The sequence below is a fragment of the Ananas comosus genome, linkage group 10, assembly GCF_001540865.1.
Source record: "Ananas comosus cultivar F153 linkage group 10, ASM154086v1, whole genome shotgun sequence".
Classification (NCBI taxonomy): domain Eukaryota; kingdom Viridiplantae; phylum Streptophyta; class Magnoliopsida; order Poales; family Bromeliaceae; genus Ananas; species Ananas comosus.
The window spans coordinates 477,164-503,957 of NC_033630.1; the positions used below are offsets into that span (position 1 = coordinate 477,164).

Below are 26,794 nucleotides of genomic sequence, written 5' to 3' on the forward strand. Positions count from 1 at the left end.
GTGTGATTATTTTTTTGTTGTTTGTTTTGACATAATTCGTACCGCCTGAAAGTTAAATTCAATCACTTCTGTTGTTTGTTTTGATGTAATTTGGTGCTGGTAAAATTAGTTTTTGGAGTTCCGTTGTTTGTTTTGATGTAAGTAAGTGGATCTCATTATCTCCTAAATATAGTAGTAAATTTACCACTATAAAATTTAATCTATTATATAATTAATTTTTTTATTATTATTTAAAGATAATTCTAATTTATTATAAATAAGGTAATTTTAACCCATTATAAAGGAAGTAGAGTTTAGGTTTTACTGTTTAATAAATTTTTTAGAGGAGGTTGAGTGTAGTGAAAGTCGAGTTCGGCACTTTAAAGAAGGAAGTCGAGAGTAGGTGAAGTGAAGCTCTAACGTAACTTGAGTTACATTATATTTTTCATTTACATCAAAACAAATAACAGAAGTGATGGAACTTGAGTTCCATCACTCCACTTACACCAAAACAAACGGGCCCTAAGTGCTACGGGAATAGTATTATCCACACAAACCAACGACAATACATCACGGGCCAATAGGCCGTCTAACAGACTATAAGCCCAATCCGAGCCCATTACTAATCCTAATTGGGCCTTAACGGCTGCTCGTGGTAATTTGCATCTTTCTACAAGAATTTCCCCAAATCGCAACCAATGAAGCTAAAAAAAAATTAGAGCGCGATGCATTCTGTGGAGGAGGAGAAGGTGTTGGAAACCCTAGCCTCGCGGGGATGGCGATTCCGAGACCTCGACGAGATCCGAGCTCTCATTCGCACCCACGAGTCCCCTTCTTCGTCGTCGTCGCCGTCGCCGTCGCCGTCCTCCTCGTCCTCATCCATGGCGATGGATTCGATCGAATCGGAGCTCTTGAACATGGATTTGAGGTCCTTCGGAGGGAAATCGCTCCCTGACCCTTCCCCTCTCAAAAAATCGAGCCATATCCAAGGCCCTTTGATTTTACAGGTGCTAAGCAGTAAACCCTTTCGAGAAATTTCCCTTCTTTTTCCTTAATTTTCTTTAGAATAAGAATTAGAAGTTTTCGTTATGTGATTCTTTCAATATCAGCACAATAGTTTTGATTCTGTTCACTTTTGTTTACACTAGTATTAAAGCAATGGCTTTATTTATTTATTTATTTATCTAGTGGTAATCTAAGTGAAGTTTCCACATTGTGCAGGTAGTTTCTGTGAGGGATATATACCAAAGCAGTATTGATGCTTCATTCAGAGACTCAAATCGTCAGCGTCGCCTTCTTCGATTCCGTCTCACCGACGGGCATGCGGAAGTAACTGCAATAGAGTATGCTCCCATTCCATCTATCACCGAAGAGATAATTCCCGGCACTAAGGTTTGCTGATTTCTAGAGTTTTCATAGCATAAATGGTTCGAGAAATCAAGTTTGATTATTTACTATTGCATGTAAATATAATCATCTTATAGCCTCATTCATTTACACAACTTTTCCTAATGTATTTGGTCTAATAATAATGTGAAAATTTAGGAGATTTATACCAGGAAGTTACCCTCTTTTTTATATTGCTAGCAAGATTCAGTTTCATTACCCTGCAACATTGGTGGTTTAGTATTGTCTTTGTCTGTTGAGGAAAAAATTGAGATAAAAAGCCATTTACGTATTGTAATTATGATACTAGAATGAGCACTTTTTCTGGAAATATTGCAAAGTTGGACTATCATTTTATGAGATTGAGAGTAGCTATCTGACAATTGTGAAAAATGATATGAATGAGCGAATTTGTTAGATAGTGTCTGTTTGTGATAATCCCAAATTGTTTAGCTTTCACTTTTTTTACTGATATTTTGTGAAAAATAGCTCATGATAATCTTTTCTTTTTTTCTTTCGTATCATACAACTTTTTGTAGGTCCGTTTGGAGAAAAAGATTCCAATACACAGCGGCATATTGCTTTTAAATCCTAAAGTTGTGACTGTATTGGGAGGCCTTGTCCAATTTCTCTACGAAGAATGGCAGATGAGTCAAAAGTATTCAGTCTTCTCACGCTTGTCCCAGAGGCTATCTAACAATGACGATGGTGTTGGTCCACCTCCATTTGAGAAGTTACAGATTGACGCGCATCCATACAATGCTTCTCAACAACAGCGGATTCGTGGTAATCAATCGCGTTTATACTCTTTTTTTTTCATTTATAGGACACTCAATATCTATATAAAACTAAAGATACATGACATTTCCGGACAGAGAAATCTGGAAGGGTTTTCTTAGTGTTTCAGGTGTATAACATTAGGCACATATAAGGGAGATAGAGTTTATGCAATTTCCTTGAAAAATATCAATACAATTAGTCCTATTATAACAGCAAAATAGATACTTATTTTCTTGTTCCTTTCCATGTTCAACATCGATGGATTTTTCAGACAATTCTATCTCCTATTTGTGACCGTATGTTGTTGAGCTGCTTTAAAAGTTCTTTCATTGAAGTGCAGATTCTGATGTTAGAAAGGTGGAAAGAAGTCAGGGCTATCAGCTGGTTGGCGAGAGTCGGAATTCAAACAAGAGCAAAGAAGAGAAGGCAGCAGGTGACCTTAAAACAGATTCTATGATGAATAAGGTCGACGATAAACATGCAGAGGCTAGACCAAAAGAAGGTTTATCTACATCCCTTATCTTTCATGCTGTGTATTATAAACTTAGGATGCCAAGGCCTCGCTTGCTATCGTTGGTTTGGTTTACTTTATAAATATTTTGTAGTTAGTGAAGCTGTTCCTGTTCAAAACCAAGCTGCTGCGAGAAAGCTTCTACAGAAAATGAACCAGACTACCCATGAGGACAAGTCCTATAGGGGTCACAGGAATACAGGCAAAGGCAGGCAAGAAGAAACTCAGGTTTTCACTCTGGAAGAATGGGAAAAGAGGAAAGGCTTCGACTTGAAGCCCTTGGCATCTGGCAACATCCAAGATGTTAGCCGCGATGAAGAGCTCGCTAGACAGTTGCAGAAGCAATTGGATTTAGAAGATTTTCATGTTGGTTTTGTTTCCTAACTTACTATGCAATACAACGAAAGGGTCGTTTGGACATATATGTAGCAAGATGTGCATATTTACATGTATATGCTAAAGCAAATGTCAGCATCTAAATAGTATTTGTGCAAAGTGTGGGGTTGTAAGAGTCATTAGATTTCTAACATCAAAATTCTGGCATTCCATTCGACAAGAGCGAAGAGGCCCATTGCATATATAAACTAGATAAAATTAGATTTTAGTGGTATATATATAAAATATGTGCCTCTCGAGGGATTGTGTATTAAAACTTTATTCCAGATTCTTAACATCAGAAACTTCTATGGCTGTGCTAACAATGTCAAGTATCTGAATTGTTTTCAGGGAGAGGCGGAGAATTCAGAGGCGGAGCACATAAGGATGAGCATGTTCAGCTTTGGCGGAGCCAAAGAAGAGAGGGCGGACGAAAGAAGAGATTTCAGAGGAAGGGGAAGAGGAAGAGGAAGGGGGAGGGGAAGGGCCAGAAAAAGATTCTGATCGCTGTATACACACTTAATCTGTAGTGCGTAGAGGTGTAACAAATGCTGTGTTAGAGTAGAATCCCCGTTGAGTTGCAGCGAGCTAACTATATGTTGGCATGTCTGCTACCTGTCATTTTCTGGGCTTGCCAAAACGTTGAGCTTCTAAATGATATCTGCTGCTGAATTTTTTTGTATTCTACATTTTACTACTATTTATTTAATCAACATAATTGAGATGTGCTAGCTAACTAGATTTTTTGTTAGATTTAATCAACATAATCTGAAGCATCATACAGATACACAATGCTACACTCAAATTAAAGAATCAGCCCAAATAGCGGAGTAACTGAATGCATGAAAAAGCTTTGCAGAGACCACATGGATATTCTATGAGGTTCTTTCAACGAAAACTTAATGAACTGTACAACATTTTTACAAAATGATTTCACATTGCCACTTTAAAGGAGAATGGCATAAATACAATCGGTGTCAATAGTCTGACGAACATGCTGATATCCCAAACAAATTTTTCTTGTGCTATCAGTAATCCAACTGCTAAAAAAAGATGCAGTTGTCTTGCGCAGTGGTCATAACTGAACCTAAAGATATCTGCATTAAAGTTGAAAACAAAAAAGTGGTGATTTATTGGGTTGGAGGGTGAATTCTACTCTACAATAAACCAGCAATAGACCAAATCCAACATGGCTAAGACCATAAATATCAAACAACAAAATATTTAATTGTCGGGTGTTTCTGTACTTTCTTAAATTCATCATGTCTTGTTGTAAACATACCAAGAGTAACCAGGGGATCTTTCAATACCTTGGGTCGCATTCGCTAATCTGACGCCCATTTTATCCAGCCCATGGGCCTGCAGGACCCTCTGGAGCTTGCTGCATATAAATATAATAATTATGTTAATTTATTATAATAAATCGCATAATTAAGATATTTTACTCATGGTAAGAGTGTATGGTTTGGTCGAAAGATATACAAAAATACAAACCTGGAACATTTGTGGAAAGCTCCAGCGAATTCCTGATTGATTCTCAAGTGCATGATGGTGGTTCATTGTCATTCCAAATTGGCCGCCAATCGACAAGTTAGTGGGATTAACTGGTTCCTACAAGAAACATAGATCTTACCAAATAATCAATATAAAAGCAACCATAAGGAGACGACGCAATTACACTGGGCACATCTATGCAATAGGTACGAACCGTGAGGCTGAGGCTTTCTTGAGGCCAGAAATGAGTGTCAAATTGTGGTGTACTTGGGGCAATCCTAAGCATGTCACTTTGAGTAGTAGCAGTTGATTTCCTTTGAGAAATCTGTTAATAGTACATCATTTCAAAGAAATTGATTAGCTATGAGAAACCTGTCAATAATACATCATTTTAAAGAAATTACACTACTGGGAAAACATGAAATTAACCAAAAGAAGTATCGCACTGAATTAATAAAAGTAAGTTCAATACCTTTTTCTTGCTTGTTTTAACGATCTTTTCTGCCAAGGATTCCTTCCTCTTTTTAAATGGTTGACTTTTACGCCTCCCTTGCAGCTGGCCAAGTATATCATCATTTTCATCTCGTAGATTTCTATTGCCATTAATAAAATAGGTCCTCGGTTGTGTATCATTAGTTGCGTAACCACTCGAAATAAGCTCCTCCATTGCCTCGCTCAATACTTTCATTGCAACATCATAGCTGTCGTCGGATATCGCCCCAAGCTGAGCAAGTTTAAGGCAATTCTTATATATATCATCATAGCGCTCCAAAGGACCATTAGCTACCCCATCATTAGAAGAAGGCAATACTCTGATGTGTTTATAGTCCTTACGCCAACGTTCAAGAATGTATTGAGGCGGAATTTCATACACCTCTACAAAATTAAGCACCGATAATGCATGTCTACATAAAATTCCCCTCATTTGGAAAGAACAACATACACACTGTACACCAATTTCACTTGTATTATTGTATATAACTTCATATTTCTTGTTCTCGATAACGCTACCATCTTTCATTTGTATGGGTTCTTTAACTTCAAACGTAGAGGTCGACCCATCTACACATAACAGCGAAGGGATGCAGTACAATATAGCCTTTACTTCTTCTTGAAACCTTTTAAACATATCAACTGTATAAACCTTGCGTAATTGGTCTTCCATGTAAAATTTTGATATTAATTGTGGTGGAGTCTTGTGGAACGAGTCAAGATCTGCTTGGACGTCCTTTTCGTACTTGTTTTGCAAAGCTGTCTCATACTTGCAAAGAAATTGCTTTATAGATGTCTTAGGGAAAAGATAACCATCAAAAAAGGAATTCATACTCTCCCTATGTTGAGTGGTAGACATGCCCGCCCAAAATAAGTCTTTCACAAAAGCCGGCACCCATCTATCTTTATTTTCGTAGAGAGAGTTCAGCCATTCATTTTCCTGAAGTCCATAGTTCTCAATCATGTTTCTCCATATCTCTTCAAATTCATTAACATGTAACGAGTCATACGCTGCTTTCTTCATCATTCCTTTTATTGCCTTGTATTCAGGATGCCCTCCCAAAAACTCTTGTATATTTTTCATTACACACCATAGGCATAGGCGGTGGCGAGCGTCTGGAAAGATCTCTTCAACTGCCTCTTGTATAGCCTTACAATGGTCCGTAATAACAGAATTAGGAGGATTTTCTCCCATGCACAATAGCCAAGTCTTAAATAACCACTTATAGGTCGCCACGTTTCTAGCCGAAACTAGCGCACAACCTAGCAAGACTAAGTGACCGTGATGGTTTACTCCAACAAATGACACCAAAGGAGTCTCATAATTACCCATCAAATAAGTTGTATCTAATGTAATCACGTCATTAAAGTACGGATAATCCGCCTTTGATTTCCCATCAGCCCAAAACACACTCTTAATCCGACCCTCGGAATCGAAATCCATAAGATGAAAGAAGTTAGTGTTCATGCTTTGCATCCGAACCAGAAACTGCTGAAGAGCTTCGATATCCTCACAACCGAGAAAAGACGATTTCACCCCCAAAGAAATCTCATTCTCGTTCTCTTTCTCACCAAACCCGACCTCTCTTTGTCCTTTTGCACGAATAACAGGTTGCCTCTTCGCTCCATCATTTACATCCTTATGGGAGCGGAAGTACTTTGACATTGCCGGATTTACGGGGTGGTTGTGATCGAGAACAACTTCGGTCAAATGAAACAAACCGTCAGCATACTTTTGCACCTTAATCTTTGCTTGGCAATCGGTCCGGGCTGAAAGCCTTAATCTATAAGAGCTGCATCGCTCTGAATTCTTGTATACTCTCTTACCCTCCTTACAGCAAGTGAAGGTGACTTTATTGCATTGCCCATCTTCGTGGCTGTACCAAGACCGACGTATTTTTGTACCAAACCCTGTACGGCGAGCATACTGGTTGTAGAAGTCGTAGACCTCTTCGAAGGTTTTGAAGACCATTCCTACATGTGGGACTCGCTCATCTATGGGCTTCTGATCTCCATTAAGCTCAGCCGTACTGCTCTCGGCATGCACATCTTCTTTGGAAACAGTTTCAGTATCTTTCTCCAGTGGTACTTCTGAATCAGTTTGAGCTTCTTCTTCCATTTCCTAAGAGAATAACACGAAAAAAACAAAACAAAACAAAACAAAACAAGAAAACTTAAAAGAAAAATGGTATGGCATGGAAATTCTACTATATATATGCTTTTTGTACAAAACCCAACTATATAATCTGATCAAAATGGCATTTTTACACATCCGAAATTCCAAATGGGCCTGAACAATTAGGAAAAAAACAATGAAACAGTTCGCAATTTTCTTATATTTCAAACCGAGAAACCAACAATCTGTAACATTTCTCACTCTTCGGAAATGAAACTAGCCCCAATTCGACGGAAATGGAATTGAAGAACATCAGATGGATTTGGCCCAAACCCTAAACCTAATTAAGAACACAAAATCAAACCGATATAAATTGACTGAAACGCGAGATAACAGAAGTACCTCGATTAGGGTTTCTTCCTCGAAGTGCTACTCCATCATCTATACTTTTTTGAGGAATAAGATTAAGGAAGAGAGAGAGAGAGAGAGAGAGAGAGAGAGAGAGAGGGTTTTCACCGAGGAGAAAAGTAAGGAAAGAGAAAGCGGGGAAAAGCAAGGAGCGGGCGAGCTCCTACAGAGTCGCAAGATGTTGGTCGACCGGGCCGAGTTGGCCCGGACAGAGACTAATTAGGCCGAACCCAAATAGACCGGTCCAGTGGACCGGAGAAAATTTGTGGCCGAGCCGAACGTACTTTCAAATGAGCTTTATCATCGCCCTGGAGGCCCAAGTAATTGGATCCAACTAGTAGTAGTCGGCAATTTGGGTTGCTTCGGCACCGACTTTTAGCTCTAATTACTAAATTCACACGAACACGGCACGCCCGGCGCTTCCTATATATGAATTCTTCAAACTAAGAGTTGTGGCCATTCATTGAAAAAAGAAAAAAAATAAAAAAGTCTCGGCGACTCTCCGTCGACTTTTATAATTACATTTTCCTTGGTTTTGGGCTGATTGATAAGATAATTTGCTCCATCAATCGTTAAAAATTTGCTCAAATTTTATTTTGATTTAGTAGTATATTAAAAGACCCAGAACTTTTAAAAATGCTTTAATATAACATAACAAATCAAAGTTCAGGATGTAATGTGAAATTCGTGAAGTATTTTACGGATTAATGATAAGTTGTTTGCAATTCAAGTCCAATCAATCAACTGATTGATGACCATTTATTCCAGAAAAAGCATTTTGTATAATAATTTTCACCGAGTCTTCAAATAAAAATATATAATGATCGTACGCTTGTAATGCACGTACCAAATGCGTACATATCCATACAAATACATAATTTGATGATTTTTGAGAGCTTACGTGTCGGGCTCTCCTTAATTTCACCCCTCTGTTAAGTCTCTTTTTTCCTACTATCTCTTTGCCTTTTCACCTCTTCAAGAAACCTTTTCACCTTTCCAAGATGTAATAATTCTTCTCACCTTTCCAAAAGTTTTTTCATCTTTCCAAAGATAATAATTCTTTTTACATTTCCAATGAACCTTTTCACCTTCCCAAGAGACTTCTTTACCTTCCCAAAATGTAATAATTCTTATCACTTTCCCAAGAGGCCTTTTCACCTTTCTAAAGATAATAATTCTTCTCACCTTTCCAAGAAGTCTTTTTACCTTTCCAAGAAACTTCTTCACCTTTCCCAAAGATAATAATTTATCTCTTTGTATAACTCTCTTTTAGGTAATGACATTCTACATCTTCTTATAAACAATAATCCTATACCACACATAATAATTACTGAGCTTTTGAAGTTTGGAGAAAGCCATTTCAAAAGCTTTGCTCAAGTTCTCTTACTCCTTCTCCTTAAGTTAACTGTCATGCTCCTTCCAGCTCTGATCGATTCAAAGTGTTGGTCATGGATGGCCCAATCTACAACCACAACACTGAGATCATGTCCTATGGTCGATTTATTTTTTAAAAAATTAATATCTTTCCACCTATTTCACTTGGTTTTTTTTCCAGTTCATGGCAAAATGTCCAACAAAAACCATCAAATTATATATTTGTATGGATTTTTTTAATCTATATTTTTTATTCAAACAATTAATTATTTTCTAAATGTATAAATATCTAATTGTTAGTATATTTATTTTATATTGATTTGTATAAAAAAAAATTTTATGGAGGATAAGAGTTGAACTACCTCATACTTACCTTTGCATTTATTATCCAAATGTTGATGAAATGCGGATTTTTATTTGACTTGAGAGATCCTTTCCGCTACAATATTTAACTATCATTTGTTTAACTACCATGTAATTGATTACTAATATGTAGTTTATGCAAATTTTTCAATAAAATATAGTTATTTAATTTTATAGCGAAAATTATTATTATTTTTTAGTGTAAACTTTTAATATTGAATTGGTAAATATTATGATATTGAGAAGAACAATATTAATATTTTTTCTGAATGGAACTTGATTAAATTTTTAATTTTTAATTTTTAATAATTATATATTAATTAATTAATTAAAATTTTATTTATCCGCAGTAAAGCGCGGTTTCTATACTAGTACATAAGATATGTTTAGCTTGTTTTTGCTGCTGCGAATGAAGTTGTTGAGGTAAAGGTAATATATTAGCTATTTTCTATCAGAAAGTGGTTCGAATTGGTTTCCCATTCTAGTTATTTATTGGGTTAAACAAATTTCAATATATATCTCTTTTGTTAGTGCGACATCTTGCAAGTTCCGTCGATATATCTTTCTGTTGTTACTAGCATGTCTTTATGTTAATTTCTACATGAGAAACACTAAATTTACAATCCTATAATTTTCAATCCAAGTACTGTACTTCTGTTCCTTAGGATTTAAGATATCTCTTTTGAATTTTAATAATAATAAAAGAAGGTGATAAATTAGTAAGGAAATACCACTTTTTTATGATAAACTTTTTCTCCTGAGCACTCCTCAAGTCAACCTTTTGGCTAGAGCTTTTGCCTCTCTCTCTCTCTCTCTCTCTCTCTCTCTCTCTCTTCGCTGTAAAAGAAGTGCTCATTGCTTTAGTACTAGACATATCATGAATGAACATACAAAACAGTGTATTCCAAACATCTGTAAGCTGCTTCTCGGAATACAGAAAACAAAGCAATCACTTGCTAAAAAAATATTAGCTAAAGAAAATACTACATTAACTTGAAACAATTTATTTTTGCGACGCTTATGAATAGCATATGCAGAGAGTGACAAGATTTTCATAATAATATAAAAACCATTTGAATACTACCACTGTCACCACAATCAAACAAATTATAGGTTCAAACATGAAACTCATGAACTCGAGCAGAGTTCATAAGCATTACCATATATATAAAACGAAGAACATAACAGCGCAATACATCCAAAGTAGTTAATTACATATTTTATTCTCGCTAAGAAGAATCTACTTTTTTAATCAAACGACATATTTAGCAGCAGCAGCAGAGGCAATCGAGGCAACATTCGCAGGTCTCGTAGCAGCAGAAGCAGCAACACAGTGCAAATAAACTGCAAAAGTTTGAATATATCAATTGATTAGTAGAATAACAAGAAATCATAAATTTCAGATAGAGATAAGTATACAGTTAGTTCTACAAATCATCATACTAAATCAAAGAAACAAAGTCACATTATTTTACTACTACTAAGAACCAGTTCCCCTTGGTTGGAAATTTTGTAAAAGTGCTATTTCTGTCAACTAATTTGCTTTCGAGGTATAGATAGATGATCATCTATGCCTCTGTTTCAGCTAAATTTTTATACCTTTTATTTGGCGTATATCTTAATTTTAGAAATAATATTTAATATGCCCTTCAAAATTTTTAAAATATCTTATTTAATTTTGGATAACCAAAATACCTTGTTGATTCTAAAAAATCTCTACCAATATCTCCATTCTCTCTAAGATTTACTAATGGGATTAAGTTTTTAAAAGGTATTTTGGGTATTAAAAGATAAATTTAAAAGAGTTTATAGTGATAAAAGGCGTAGAAGCAAAAATCTACCTTAATGGTTTGAAGCACCATCTTGGTTAGATTTATTACCATGAAAAATGCTACTTATACACACTATTATAAGATGTACATTTTACACCATGTGACCGTTGAATTTAAAATTTTTTAAAAATTTTAATGTATAAAAAATTGATAAGACGCGAATAAATCTAAACCTTTTAAAGACTATAGTCTAAAACTTTTATTTATATCATAAGTGTACAGATAACATTACTTATTAATATTAGTACAAAAAAAATTGCTATTTATATGCAAAATTACGTCGTCAAGGACAATGTAGATTATCACGCGTAAAGAATGAAAATGACCTGTGTTCATAATGAAATGGGCAGCTAGATCCACCCAACCATCACATTGCTTCATTAAATGTATCCAATAATTTCAACCACCATACCAATCGTACAGAACGCAAATGATAAAAAATTTGATGATCCATATTTGATATCTTAATCTCAAATCTTTAATCACTTCATATTTTTAGCTAAATTCATTTTTTTTTAAATGAAGGAATCGGATAACATATTTTTTTTTTTTCTCAAACAAAGAAACTCCCACCACTATGTCTAAAAACTTCAAAATAAATATGAGCAACACATCCTAAAGTACCATGGCACGGTTCAAGTGATGAGGGTGCTTTGGGTGTTTGGTTCACAGTAAAAGAAAACCAAAATTAGATAATTAAGCTTTAGAGTATGGTTCTTAGCAAAGAAGTTCATAAATTTAAATCCTTCTTAACTTATCCGCTTTTTATTTTTATCGCTATTTTTTGAAAAACGAACTCTACCGTTTAATTTTAGGTTCATGTGTTGTGTCTACTAAAAGTCTAAAACACAAAAAATAAACACCAAGAAAAGAAGAGTTTTTAAATACATAATTAGAATTGATAATTTGGTACATTGAATAAAAGTAAGAAATTATGAAACAAGAAAGGAAAAATATTTTAAAGTGCGAGTATTTTTCAGGAAAAATAATTTTTCAGCCTTAAACGAAAAACGAAAAGGCACCACTTAAATAAAAAAAAAAAAGTAAAAAAAAAAAGGAACATCATGCATGTAGAATCTCCTTTTGTTAGATGATAGTATTTTAATATCTTAATATATTATATATGCTTGAACACCAGTTTGGAGATTTGTTAGATCAAGATATCAATTTTGAATTAAAGAAGTAAATTTTTTTTATTAATTAAACGCCAAAGTGGTAGGTTTAAATTTAGGACGATCAACTAAATACCATTTCTCCAAAATATTCATCTTATTATTGAAGAAGACACACAAAAAAAAAACCTATAATCCTCACAAAACTCTATAGATAATTTGTAGCCATAGCATTAATCAGTATAGTAATCATTCCGAGTTCGCATGTTACCCAAAATGCGATATATGTAGGAAATAGACGGAGAAATATATTTTTAATATTTTCACTCACAAAATGAAATTTTAGAATTAACTCTCAAATCATATTACGTAAAATATTGATTCAATAAGAAACAGATCTAAAAATACAGTTAACATCACACGCGCGCGCGCGCGCGCGCGCGCACACAAAGCGGATATCTCCGTGTGAGTTGTGACAAAGTCCAAACACAATCGCAATAAATAAATCCACAAAGTTTTAAACGAGCACTTGAGAAACTAAGTGGAGATTAGGGAGAGAGATTAATTAGAGAGTATAAATAAATTACCAAGCGTAGAGGCAACCCTTCTCCTCGTGGCGCTTCTGCACGTGCTCGAAGTAGGACATCTCCTGCGCGCTCGGTGGGTTATACATCTTCTTCGATCTCTACTGCTTCTGCTTCTGCTTCCGCTTCTTTAATTCCACAGCGTAAATGGATGAGATCGATAGAGATAGAAGATAGAAGCACCCTCCTCCTTTTATATCTATATCTATATATATATATATATAGAGAGAGAGAGAGAGAGAGAGAGAGAGAGAGAGAGAGAGAGAGAGAGGGATATAGATAGAAGAAGAGCTGTGTATGTATTATTGGAATTTGATCAACGCTTTTAACTACTTTCCCACTAAGTGTCTCTCTCACCAACAGTATTAATAACTGAATTTAAATATTTTAAGTTGATTATTCAGGCGGAACGAGTTATTATGACTAGCTGTTTATGTTGTTATAATACACGGCATCCGAGTCATAGTGACTAGACTTAAACATTTTGGATCAGTGCTAGCAGATCTTTATTATCTCTCCTCTCTCTCTCTTCTATTTATCACTTTTTTAATCTTTTAATACTTAATGGTAAATTATTCTTAATAAAAATTAAAATATCTCAGCATCAACGTGGCCAGGTCATGTTTGAATCTGAATGAGATGCCTCGTCTATTTTACCCATTTGTTCTTCTTCCAAGTCGTCGTCTTCGACACACCACCCCTCAATCACGCTCAATAATCTAATAATAATTATTTGGTACGCTCACCACGTGTAAACAAACGCACGACACACGAAGGGGGTCCGGATCAGGATCCGATAAGCTGCTAGCACTAGTAGCAACTAATTTGGATCCGGATCCGATCCACAGTATTTGCCCGATGTATTGTTAGGACGCGCCCGAGTAGGAGAAACTTTCATACTTTGGATCGAGTTGTATACAGATTGTACTGAAACTCGACATTACATGCACTTCGGATCCAAGCTGAACATATAATCCGGATCCGTATACTGGCTCCGATTATACTGTACGAAGTACGCACAAGCGCACCGTGCGGTGATAGGAAAGCGATGCTCCGCCAAGCAAGAGCGACGTGGTCCTGAAACGTCCATCAAGTGGAGGAATATGATATCCACCGTTGGATTCGGATCCAATAATATGTGGTCCGCGTCCGCGGCATTAATTGGAATCGGAAACTGTAGCGGGTTTAGGGTCAAATTTATAATACCAAGAAATATAAAACCCAATTTCCCACATCAAAGAGAGGATATTTTAGGTCATGCCACAGTAAGTTGAAATTTCAGAAGAAATAATAATAATTTTAAAAGAGAGATTTGAGAAAGCATTTTTAGCCTTTTCCTTATTTCTTATCCTTTGCTTTTACTTTCCCTTCTTAGGCCAATAATTCTAAGGCATATTTCAATTTGAGTAACGTCATATGTACAAAGTATTTCACATCCGTGTCAAATTAATAATTAATCTAATTAATAGATAGGTGAGTGAGATCATAATGGAGTATAAACTACTATGTTAATCCTAATAACTCTGATAAACATACAAAATATTTCTATTTTAATGTCTAAGTATCTCAAAGGAGAAGTTTCTAGAAGCCTCAACAAACATGAATTGTTCTTATCATCTTTTAGAAACCAATTGCTTGGTTGTTATGTTCCGCTAAAAATACTAATCAACCTTATCTGCAAAGAAGCGTGCGTCACTGTTGGATCAAACAAAAGTAGAAAAATCTTTTTTTAAAAAAGGCTTAATTTTATACAGTTCCATATAAATATATTAAATAGCAAATATATTCTTATAAAATTTAATTTTTTATTTTTTTTTCCGCAAAAGCTCAGTTATATTCATATTTGCCCATCTAGTTTATTACCGTTAGAGCACTATTTATTTTTTAACAGAAGATAAGTGAAATAATATTTTTGTCATCACAAATATATTCCTCCAAAAATTTCAACTACTAGAATTATACAGAAATATTCTTTCAAAAATTTTCAACGGTCATCTTCTTCTTCTCTACCATCACAAATAATATAAGAGGAGTAAAAACATCAACTTACCTTATTCACTAACAAGGATTAAGATTTTTTCAAATATTAATTTACCTTATTTACTAACTAGGATTAAGGATTTTATTTATGATTAACTATATTTTTCTAAAGGATCCTAATAGCATTAGTGTATTTAAAAATATTAGAACTTTTCCGAGAATAAATATGAAAAGTTGAACTTTATAGTAATATATCTGTTATTCAATATGTTTACATGGAGCTGTATGCAATTAACCCAAAAAAAAAACCATGAAATTAAATAGATGAATAGTTCAGATATATTTGCCCCTATCCTATTAAAGTTCTCAATCACAATTCTTAATTGTTTTTCCTTCTAAGTGAATTTTCATTAGTGCAAATATATTTGAATTCAATTCAAAAACATTTCATTGGAAACAACATATTCGAATCTCAAAACCAACTATCTTATAAATGTGTTAGAGTGCAACATTGCAATCAATTCGACCCTATAAAAATGCTGAAACAATCAATGCAGTTAGTATACATAAAAAATAAAATAAAATAAAATCGAAGAATCTATGGTTTGGTGTAACAAAACAAATGAAATAAGCTTTGTTCGATCCTCTCATATGCGTCGGTGGAGATCGCAGAAGGTGACCAACTATACATTAATTAAGCTAAACAGCATCAAACAAAGTAATCATTCATAATAGTTAATTAAGCAAGCAGATAAAGTTTGATGAATATAGAATCCACCATCTCATCTCCTCCTCCATACTTGGTCACTTATTTCAACTGCGTACTTTAAATATATGAAAATGACAGCCACCTCCAAAGTCTCTTCCTGAAGTATAGTATAAGCTATTTATTGATTGTCTTCTATCAGATTTGTTTTTCATATATATATATATAACATCGGAACCAATTCTACACCCCCTCCGGTGATCAATTCGAAGAGCTCCCCTCTGTGGGTTAATCCATTAGATAATATATGCAAATAAACAGAGAGAAAATATATATATATATATAAATTTGATCAACATACTAGACCGAGAAGAGAATTCTCAATTATAAAAACATTAATAGATAATGACATATTTTGTAGCTTTTGACTATGTTGTACATTTGATGGAAAAAGTAATCCTTTCTTAAACAAATCCAGCAAGAACATAGCACACGGTTTTAATCTCAATGAAGATGTCAACTTATGAACAAAGCCATAGAGTGAGATTGCGGTGAAAAAAATCTCCCCAATTCAAAATTTTGATTTTGACAAGGAACCTTTTGGTCCAGTTCCGATGTAAGGAAAATAAGATCCCCGGTAGGTTTGGTGTCACCACCAAATTAAAGATATTATTAAGAGCGTGTCTTTAGTTAAACGTTGATTTGAGGTGTAGAATATTTCCTTTTTTTTATTTTCTTAACTTAGGGTCTATTTTGCCGGCCCAAGTTTCCGAAGATGATCTTGAGTTTGGTGTCAAACTAAGGAATAATTCAACAAAATATCCTCTCTCTTTTTTTTTTTTTGTCTCTCTTCTATCCAGAAGGAAATGTATCTGTTGATTTGTCCTAATTGATGATATTGAAGCTCTATTGACCATGCAAAAAGCTACAAAAGAGGAAGTGCGGTCGCGCCTTTCTCATAAAGTGTGCATGTTTGGCTCAGATTCTAGAACAAATTCTCTACTGGAGAGGCAAAAGTTGAATGCTTGGTACGGGGGAATAGCCAAAATGATCTTATCTGGGGCTTTCTTTTGAAGCTTCTACTCTGATTCGTTTGTGTTTGTGATGGGAAATTATAGCGCTTTCTTAATGCAGATTCGATAGTGCTTTTCGCGCAGCTAGCTTAGAAAAATAGAAAGCACTTAATAATGCTATGAAGCTCCACCTGGACGTACGAGAACCTAATTCATTGATGTAGATGTTTAACAAGTTCTCAACGTACGCGGCAACAAACAGTTGGTATTCTATGTCTTTACCCACTTGTGGAGGACTCCAATTCCCTCCCTGGTAAGGAAATACCACACCTGTAAAAGTTCTCTAATTCATCAAATAATCGCGATAGCATTAACTATTCTACATAGATTTAGACTAGCTCTTGTTTTTCCCCTTCTGAAGTACAGTAATAATAGAAACTGAGTAGATGCTGATACCAAAAAGGATGAAGCTACATTTGAAAACAGCAGGTTATGAACAGTCACATGAACCAGAAACATGCGGCAATTTGAATTTTAAAGGCAACTCAGAGCTAAATATATGCCCATAGAAAAGCTTCGAGCTAAATGGTATTAAAAGTAACATGTTCAATAGGCAAAAAACAGGGACAAAGTTCTTCGCAAGCATCCATTATCTCTTCAATTACGCACGGCAATCACAATATTATACAAAAGCTGCAATTTATCATTCATCAGCCCATCCTCTGGATTTCACTTCGCCACATTCTTGCTATAAAATATGAAGCCTTGGTTCGAAGGAACTCCATTACCTAAAGCACAATTGAAAACCATATATCCCCTGGCCCCACAGCAACAACTATTACTTACAAAAACTTTATCGAAGAGGCTTAAACAAGTTATATTGATTGTCCGGAACATTCCTAGAGAAGCAGGAAACTTCTCTCACCAACTAGTAAGAATAGCAACGAATAGGAGAAATACCTCAGCTATGTTGAAGTGGGAGCTACGAGAGGAGCTGTCATCGGTGGTACAATAAATCCCGCATCTCCAGTCACCGGCTGAAAAGCGGCTGTGCTCTCAAGCCGCTCCCAGATACGCCTTCGTCGCTCTTCAGATGCAGCTCTCTTCTCCTCTTCCTCTTGGAAGTTGCTCTGACAAGCCAAAAGAAGGCTCTCGTCCATTTCGATGAACATTTTGCGCACATTCTTGGTGACATTCAGAACTGACTGGTTCCAGTGCCACCTGGTGTTCCTCTCCAATGCCGGGTAAATGAGGGGCAGGATAACTTGCCGGTTTTGTGAAATTAGATTTATCAAGTGCTCATTGTTGCACAAGAATAGGGCCCTCTCCGCAACCTGAAAAAAGCACCTTTTTTAGAGACATTGAATTTCTCAAGCAACACAGTAGTAAATGATTAGCAAGATGAATGGAGGAGCATAGACCAGATTGGGTATCTAACGGCAACACAAATGACTGATCCGAATAACTAAATCAGATGCAGGTTGCTGAGGAACACCTCCAAGTATGTGTAACCAAATAGCTGAGAGTTAACAATATTGAACTTCACTAAGAAAGATAGAAAACCAACTTGAGCTTCAGAGTTTAGCAGTAACTTGAGCTTCGGAGTATAGGAATAATATTGTCAACTACAAAAATTGGTAACATAACATGGTGAGATGGATATATCCTGATTTATATATTTTCTGAACAGATGAGGGCAAGGCCTGAAAGTAAGTAAATCATGATTCCAGCATAAAAGCATGTAACAACTACTCATAATTCGAAAGCTGTCAATTCATGAGGATAAACAACATGTAATTGAAATACAAAGCAACAGAACTAGAATAGAAAAGCATAATATGATAACAAAGTAAAACCATACAGGCAGATTGCTTGACAACACAGATTTCTCAAATACGACACGGTAGTTTAAAATATCATTAAAAATGTACATCAAGCAAATTTCCTGACTATGTAAACACAACTCTCTTACAATAAAAATGATGATTACCTGTAGTAGCTCAGAGTAACCAATAAAAGACTCCTAGGCAGTCAAAGTCTCTGTTGAGTCACTTGGACGTTTGGCATTGTTTTTATCAACTTTCACACAACAAAAAGGCACTTGGAAATGGTCTTGCTTAATTTTGCTATTGTCGACTGTCTGCAAATTCTACATATCTGAGATTCGACAGAATAAATATAGGGAAAACTTCAAAAACCCCCCGTGGCTTCGCACTTTTTCATTTTAGTACCCTGTGGTTTCGCACTTTCTTACTTTAGTACCCTGTTGTTTAAAGTGTATCAAGTTAGTACTCTGTGGTTTTATTTTTGTATCAAGTTATTACCCTGTGGATTTATTTTTGTATCAAGTTAGTACCCTATGGTTTTATTTTTCTCCGAATGAAATATTAAACCACAGGGTACTAAAGTGAGAAAGTGCGAAACCACAGGGTACTAACTTGATACACTTTAAACCACAGAGTATTAAAGTGATAAGGTGCGAAACCATAAGGTACTAACTTGATATACTTTAAACCACAGGGTACTAAAATAATAAAAAATGAAACCACAAGGGGGGTTTTTGAAGTTTTCCCATTAATATATATGCATAGTCATAACATTTTTCCCTTCTTAATTGCTTTTCCAAAGGATCGGTCCACAATGTAACCAACAATAACAATAATAGAACTCAAACCGCATAGAACTCGAGGAGAAACAGAAAGAGTATCAACAATGTCCAATGAGCCCTTAATTAACAGAAAATAAAGTCCATCACACAAAGAGGAAAAGCAGCAACAAAATAGTGAGGAAACAACTAAGCAGAAACCATGTATAACTGTCAATGACAAAATAACCAGAGAGAATCAATTGAGCCACTTTAGTTCACCCAACAGAAGAAAAGCAAACAAGAGGCCAACTTTCATGATGAGAAAAGTTACCTGGAAATGAGAGCTATTAAGGCAATGACTGATACGTCGAAACAAAGGAACCATGCATTTCTGGAATTCTACCATGTTTGTTGCTTCAAGAACTTCCTCCAACTCCCCTAAGAACATCATCTCCTTCTGACTGTTAGTCACTGGCCAATACTTTAACAAGCCCCTGATCACATTACTCGACAGCTTTGGCTCTTTCGCTATGAACTGAGTAATGCAGTATGTTAACTGAGGGAGATAAACTCCGACCTTTTTCGGCTTATGAAGAGGAATCAGTGCTTTCACAAGAAAGATCTTATGCTCCTCTTTAAGTGGTTGAGCAAATCCACTAATCACACTCCCGAAAACCTCTAATAGTTCGGCAATCCCATTATGACGTTCCGTTTCAAACACAAACCTATAGAAAATATTGCTCACTGCTTTACGGATGAAATGCCGGTGAACCATGAATTTCCCATATATCCTATGCAAGATTGTTTTCGCGGAGTCCCGTTCTCTAGGATCCTCCGAATCAAAGAGCTCGAGAAATCTCAGGATAAATAAACTATCCACGTATTTCTTCGCAATTTTGACATCAACAGATGAGGAAGTTACGAATCTAAGAAGTAGATCGTAGATGACCTGCAAATGATACCATGCAGGGTCGAAAACCGGCTCATCTTCCTCGCCCTCACCACCACCGGACACAATAGACCGACAATTCGGGGGGAAAACTCTAAACAAGTTGGCGGCAAACATCCTACAGATCGCAGCAATCATCGGCTCAGTAAACTGGGGATTCTCCGTGCTCAAGTACTCAAAGAGCTCAATTAAAGCCTGTCGCTTTGCGTCCTTCTCTGCGTCGTCCTTGTTCCGGTCGGAGAAGTCGAGAACGACGCAACACAGATCCAACTTGTTTATGAAAAGGGCCTGCTTTTCAGTGTTTGAAACATCTTTAAATGGAGTATGAGGCTCAACACCAATAACTGCTTTGCCCGCGTGCCCATTCCCATTTGCCGTTTGTTGGATCGGATTCCAACAAGAGCTATTATTGTTTCCGGGATTCGGCGGCGGGGAATTTGGAGCAATTTCGGATTTTGAGGATTTCCTCGGCAATTTCCCGAGGATCTGCTTCCACATTGTGGACGAACCGGGTGGAACCCTACTCTAATACGAAATCCACATTCTCCTTGCACGATCGGGGAAATAGCCGATGATACGTAGATCGCCTCGGAGATCTAAAATTGGGCGTTTTCTAAACCCTTTATAAGAACATCAACAGCAGAGAGATCAACAAGATGAGATTACCGATCTACGCATCAGCAACGGCGACGGACCCTAATCCCTCCCGTTTTCCTCGAATCCACGGGAAAACACGGATCTGATGCGCCCGAAGCCCCGAAAAGGCGATTTTGGAGAGGAGGGGGGGATCTAGGAGCTGCCGCCGCCGCCACCGCCTCCGCGGGGATCGATCGACGCGTCCATGAGATCGGAGGAGGAGATCGCGAGTTGGGGAAGAGGAGGAGGGTTGTGGGGGGGTGGGGAGTGAGTTCCCTCCGCTCGTTTTCCTCCTCCGGGAACTCGAGTTACAGGGACCACAGGAAACAAAAAAAAAAAAGGAAAGGGAAGTGGCGGAGGTGGAGGGGCCGGCTCTAACGTGCGCCGAGACGAAGCAGCGCCGGATCAGATCTGGGCCGTTGATTCCGCCCCCCCAGGGACGATCAACTTGTTTGGTCCGTGACTTTGTCATAAACTGTCGTTTTTTTAACGTGGAATTGCGAAAGTGGACGGAGTTTGATAGGGAGGAAAGGTTACGTACATTTTTTAGAGAAATTTTTACTGCTGTCCACCTAAATAATTTTGTATCCTTTTTATATTTAAAAAACACTTTTTAAGTTTTAGAAATTAAAATAATAGATGCTTTTTTTTTTTTTTTTAGAAAAATAGATGAAATCGATAGCATAGCATGATGAGAGTGTCTCGTAAGAGCCAGCTCCTTTATTTTTTTTGACTTTTTTTTTTTTTCATGTGGCATAAAAATAACTATACTGTATTAGTTAAATCTCACAATTTGACAACCAAACACACAAAAATTTGTAGCAGTTTATGTGTAGCGAATGACGCAAGTATAAGCCAAAATAGTTAATCTCGCGATTATGTGATAGACGACGCAAACCTAAATTTAGAGAGCCCACTTCTCTCCTGGTATTCTCACAATTGACGCATATTTAAAGCTAGAGCAATTGTAGGAGTTTAATCAACATTCAAAATTAAGCAGAATTTTAGTCTTATTTTGTACAATAAATCACATTAAAAAAAAAAATTTTAAAAAAAACCCTCTATTTTGGAGCTTAAAAATTTTTTTTCACAACTGGCACAAATCTGGAGCTCATAGGATTTTCAGCCAACAATGGAGGCTTTATGAATAATAATAATATGATTTAATTACATTTAAAATTACAAAATATGCTCTGCAATTCACAAACTTCGCTGTGCATAATCAACAGGATACAAGACAAGTACTAGAAAGGGTATTCATCTCACCCACAGAAACAGAGTGCCGTAGAGCAATGGTACATGCAGGGTAGGAAAAAGTTAGGTTTGCATAGATTACGACTTATAGCGGTTTCCAATCCAAGTGTAACTAAGATAACAGCTTATATCTCATGTTCAATTCACATGTCACATTCGAACTCTTGGCTCGTTTAATCATTCAGACCTCCACGTAGCATACATACGACACTTTCGGCACCGGACAGCTTGCGAAAAAGTGTGGCATGCATCAAGCAAGCCGTCAATTCAGCCTCTGCAGTTCGTGAACAGCACTGCAAAGGTGGGGTTTTACGGCACGGGACAGAACCTCGAACGATCTTGATAAGTTGCCCAAATGATTCTCAACCTGTCGACAAGTTTGTCCAGAGTTTTTGATGGTTAAGATTTGGATGACACTCTTGTTTAAAGCAATAAAGTGTTAGAACTCTCACTAAATACACGTTAGAACTGATGCGGATAACCACCAAGAGTCTTGTGAGTGAGCAGGAAATAGAGAGAGGTTCATAGACTTTATTAGTTGGCAAGACTCCAGGGGCTTTTAATTCAACAAATTAAAGTGTGAGATTGCGTTTTTCACTTGATTAGACCTTGTTGATTACCCCCCATAGGAGAAATGGTCTGCATCATCATAATGAAGAAACAAATAGTAAGGGCATCTTTAAATCTCTTGAATTGCCGCGGTATACAGAGAAGTTTAACATGCAATAAAACCTGAAGGCTCTACCCGAGATGAAATTAATCCTCGAGCATAAGAACCTTGCAAAAAATATGCACCCAGCGACATCAAATACTTGCCGATTCACGGTGCAACTAGAGATTAGAAAAAGTTTGTTAAGACGTGGTTTGGCGTATTTTTCTCCCTGCTTTAACCCCCAAGGTATACAGAGAATGCATATAGGTCACTGATATCAAGTAATTGACGCAAGATAAACACAACAAACACAAAAGCAGTTTGATAACAACACCATCATCTGTTGACATCATCTTGAAGAGAATCAACTAAGACTCGGAATAAAACCATCACTTCACTGGAGAAAATATTGTATCAAACAAAAGGGCCAGAGGCCTCTCTGCCCACTGCATGAACAACAGGGCAACACCAATCCTTACAGCTACTATATAGTTTGGCATTTCTGTACTTTTGATCTTATTAATAAGGAGACAAACTGCTAACGTATATATAAATGTAACTTCCATTTTCTAAAGTATACTTTGCGTAAAACAGCGACTAATTGTAATAACTAGGACCTCTCTTTTCTGATCAACTCAAAGAGAAGTCGACGCCTGCACACGGTTTTATCTCACATGAAGAACTCGGGCCCAATTGCGATCCCGGCTCCTTCGATAAAAGGTTTCACTCTTGGATAAGTAATTCTCCGTCAAGGATCAAGGTGGCGTTCATCAGCGAGGGGCTCTTGGTGCTGCATCCACAACAAGAAAATGAATGAATCAGATGAAATCAGAACTGTTGTTCATAGTTAAGTAATTGCAGATAACCAACATAAAAGCTCACTATGACGATAGTTGATTTATGGGAAAGGGTTTTTTTACCTAGGTTAATAGCCTCAGAGCTTTTCATTAGACGAATACGCTTGCAGGACTCCACAAACATTCTGCGTGTGAGAAGACCAAGTCAGATCCAGCTCAGTAGTTTTACTATGGGAGCTCATGTCAAAGATATGGCGGTGGTAATACAGGATATGGGAAAACAAATAACAGCGGTTTTAGATAATTCTGCATATTAAAGTGCTCAGAGCTGTTTAATTTGCTAGTGTCTTTGGATTCGATAAATTTATTAAGTGATATGCATTAGAGTCAGAGAGGGTACAGACCCAAGTTAGTGACCCTCAACAAACCAACAGAACATGAGTAATAAATATTATAGCAGTAACCATAAAATGGAAAGGACTCGTCAAGTAACCTGTAAATAAATGGAGGGCATACATGGCATATATAATACAACTATAAATAGTCGCCAATGTAGTTGTTTCCATTCAAAGTCCTTCTTAGGCATACTGTTACGTTATCTTGGTTGGGAGGAAATTGATGAAACATATCACAGAGCTTCACATCTGAGACAAAGAGGAAAGGAAAAAAAGGGACATGTATCCTTTGATCCTTAATCCCTAATATGTCAATATGCCTGAAAAATCAGACGATAGTTTTATACTAGCGTATATTAGACCTACAAATAGAAAATAAACAACATGAATATAATTATCTCAGCCAAGTAAATATCCTGTCATATGATCATATCTGAGAAGCTGTAACATATGATATCATGGAACAAAAGAGCCCTAATGCTGTTGAGGAAGGTATTTTACAAAAGAGGACTCACAAAGAATTGTTTTCAATAACATTCAGAAACAATATAGACAGAACAGTTTGATTCAGAAAAACAGTAGTTCTAAATTCCCTGTTCCTCCTCCAATTGTACCAATCCAAATTCAGATATATTACAGAAACCAGCAAATCATCCCCAAGATCTATAATGACGTATGGAGAATCCCAACTCCGAAATCACAGTTCCAGGTTTCCTGATTTGAGGCTTAGACTTCAGACGCTAAATGCAAAAACATCGAAAAACGCCAAATCGTTACATCTAAATCAGTCCCCAATAAGGATCAACCACAACTAAGTTACATCCCAGGGTAAGTCAACATTAACAGATCAGATATAACAAGTTATGATGCAATAAAAGTGCACAAAATGAGAAATACACAAATATGGAAAGGTTGAATTTTTTGGTTCCTAGGTTCAGAATTAATAGAACAGAAGGGAACACAATTAATTATAATCAACTGGTTTGTCCACAGAAAGCTTACTTCCACGGCACATCTCCGACGAGCATCCAGTCGCCGTCCTTGTCCTCATACGTAGGCACGTACTCTGTCCCGTTCACAGGATCCACCAACTTTCTCTCCTCGTTCGGATAATTACCTGAAACCCCGATCCATCAAAACCCCTCAGATCATCAACAGCCATAACAATACGAGATCAAACGTCTAATCGAACACAAAAAGGAAGAAGATGGTGAGATCCATACGAATAGTGAAGCACGAGAACATCTCCTGCAACGCGCTCAGCAGCTGCTCGTACCCGCCGTACACCTCCAAATCCACCTTCCGGAGGTACGGCGCCCCGTCCACCGCCACCTTCACGAAGGTGCAGCTCTTCAGCGCGTTCTTCCGGTACGACCTCACTGGGGGCCACCCCACCACCCTCGCCCTGCGCAAAATCCACAAGGATCGCCGCGATCAACACCGATCTAACCACGAAAAGCTCGAATCTAGCCATGGAGGGAACGGATTCGAGAGCTTACTTGGGAGCCGGGGGCTTCTCGGAGCGGGAGACCTCGCGATCCAGGGACTCATCGGAGCGGTCGCCGGAGGATCCTCCGCCGCCGCCGCCGCGGCCGCTGCCTCCGCCGCGTGGATCGTTCCGGGAGGTGCCGAGTGCCAGATCTACGGTCTGGGAGAAGCCGCGCTTCCGCTCCGGGTCGGATCCGGCGGCTCTGGCGCCGCCGGGGAGCCCGAGGGTCAACGCCGTCTCCTCGTAGTCGAGGCCCGAGACCTCCGACTCCGTCGAGCTCCGCTCCGTCTCGATCGACATCGCTCCGATCTCCAGATCCTTCCTCCCTCCCTCTCTCTCTCTCTCTCTCTCTCTCTCGTGGTAGGGTTAGGGTTAGGTTTAGGGAAATTAGGGTTTGGTTCGCTCCGGGAATGGCGACGACTAGTTCTTCGTCTTCGGCGAGCTCGCCCCGCCCCTCCCCACCCCGGTTGTCGCTTTCGCCTCCTTATAGTAATTAGTAAGGTGCGGTCGCCAGTGGTCGGAGCTTTGTATGCCTCCCACCACCCACATGCGGACACGTGTCCTCGGTATTATGATCCCCGGTTCCCCGTTCGTGTGGGTCTTTCCACCTTATTATCATTTAAGCGGCGGGGCCCACGCGCCGGTTGGAGCTGTCCCCTTCCCGCCTTTTCTGTGTGAGTCTTCTATTGGAAGCCTTCGTGCGTGCTACACGGACAGCGACCGTCTGATGCGTGATGAGCGGTCAGAGCTCCGCGAATTCAACAATGTCTCGATGCTCCACCATATTTTAATTTTAAGCGCTTTACTTTATTTCATTTCAACCCTGCATTAATTACATTCTTATGTAAATGAAATTAGTAATTTAAATAAGCACGCATAACACCTAACTTCAAAGAATAATAGTGTAAAACTAGTGTGGTAAGCCATACGATACGACTGATAGATAATTAGAGAAAAATAAAATACAGTAATGAAAAAAGAGAAAACGACGATGAAAAAAATGACGATGAGGAATGGAGTTCATCTTATCGATGAAGAAAGATAACAGCCGAAAAAAATAAAAAAAGAACAGTTCGGTCCAATGCAAAGGTATGACGCGATTTAGTTCAAGCAAGAGCCCCAACCCAATAATGAGAGGAGCGTTGTCATATGACAAATTTAGGGAGAATAATGTATATGTATAGATATAAACTTAAATCGCTTCGAAAAAAAAACTGACGCTCAACAATAATTGATTTGATCTAAATTAAAAAAAAAAAAAATTTGTTCGATTCAAGCAAAGAAAAAAATTTTCCATAAAAAATTTGAGCCAGTTCAAAATGGAGCTTACACTCAATAATGAAGGAAACATTCATCATGTGTGATAAACTTTAGTGGAAGAATAATATTAGGTATAGATAGATAAATAAGATGGTAAAAAGGGTGCAAGTGAGAAAAAGGGGGGAAAATGGTGGGGGTGGGGTGGATTGGGGTTGGGGGGACATGTGACGGTGTTGGTTTGTCGGCAAGCTGTTGCTCCCCTCGCCCCCA

At 37.4% G+C, this 26,794-nt stretch overlaps 4 protein-coding genes and 1 long non-coding RNA gene across 7 annotated transcripts; 1 reads left to right on the forward strand and 4 right to left on the reverse strand.

Moving 5' to 3' along the window:
* LOC109716300 (tudor domain-containing protein 3) lies at positions 540-3,762 on the forward strand. 2 transcript variants are annotated; one of them, XM_020241648.1, is made up of 6 exons: positions 548-986; positions 1,201-1,371; positions 1,905-2,151; positions 2,486-2,647; positions 2,751-3,022; positions 3,383-3,762. In XM_020241648.1, exons 1-6 carry the CDS (start codon positions 705-707, stop codon positions 3,533-3,535), a joined length of 1,287 nt encoding a protein of 428 aa, XP_020097237.1. In that variant the 5' UTR covers positions 548-704; the 3' UTR covers positions 3,536-3,762. The 2 variants fall into 2 exon arrangements, with proteins under 2 accessions (XP_020097238.1, XP_020097237.1); XM_020241649.1 differs by lacking the exon at positions 2,751-3,022 and having other exon boundaries at positions 540-986.
* Positions 3,837-7,666, reverse strand: LOC109716299 (protein FAR1-RELATED SEQUENCE 6-like). The gene is made up of 6 exons (XM_020241647.1): positions 7,536-7,666; positions 4,998-7,139; positions 4,740-4,850; positions 4,526-4,642; positions 4,342-4,412; positions 3,837-4,128 (listed from the first exon to the last, which is right to left on the reverse strand). The coding sequence occupies exons 2-5, from the start codon at positions 7,134-7,136 to the stop codon at positions 4,374-4,376; spliced, it is 2,406 nt and encodes an 801-aa protein (XP_020097236.1). The 5' UTR covers positions 7,137-7,139; positions 7,536-7,666; the 3' UTR covers positions 3,837-4,128; positions 4,342-4,373.
* LOC109716879 lies at positions 10,337-13,052 on the reverse strand. The gene is made up of 2 exons (XR_002218069.1): positions 12,810-13,052; positions 10,337-10,622 (listed from the first exon to the last, which is right to left on the reverse strand). It is a non-coding gene; the product is annotated as an uncharacterized LOC109716879 (long non-coding RNA).
* On the reverse strand, positions 16,372-21,021 carry LOC109716335 (serine/threonine protein phosphatase 2A 57 kDa regulatory subunit B' iota isoform-like). Of its 2 annotated transcripts, XM_020241714.1 has the most exons (3): positions 19,424-21,021; positions 17,466-17,839; positions 16,372-16,835 (listed from the first exon to the last, which is right to left on the reverse strand). In XM_020241714.1, the coding sequence occupies exons 1-2, from the start codon at positions 20,537-20,539 to the stop codon at positions 17,471-17,473; spliced, it is 1,485 nt and encodes a 494-aa protein (XP_020097303.1). In that variant the 5' UTR covers positions 20,540-21,021; the 3' UTR covers positions 16,372-16,835; positions 17,466-17,470. The 2 variants fall into 2 exon arrangements, with proteins under 2 accessions (XP_020097303.1, XP_020097302.1); XM_020241713.1 differs by lacking the exon at positions 16,372-16,835 and having other exon boundaries at positions 17,062-17,839; positions 19,424-21,020.
* LOC109716736 (auxin-responsive protein IAA1-like) lies at positions 22,938-25,821 on the reverse strand. The gene is made up of 5 exons (XM_020242293.1): positions 25,275-25,821; positions 24,999-25,180; positions 24,778-24,892; positions 23,504-23,565; positions 22,938-23,373 (listed from the first exon to the last, which is right to left on the reverse strand). Exons 1-5 carry the CDS (start codon positions 25,562-25,564, stop codon positions 23,354-23,356), a joined length of 669 nt encoding a protein of 222 aa, XP_020097882.1. The 5' UTR covers positions 25,565-25,821; the 3' UTR covers positions 22,938-23,353.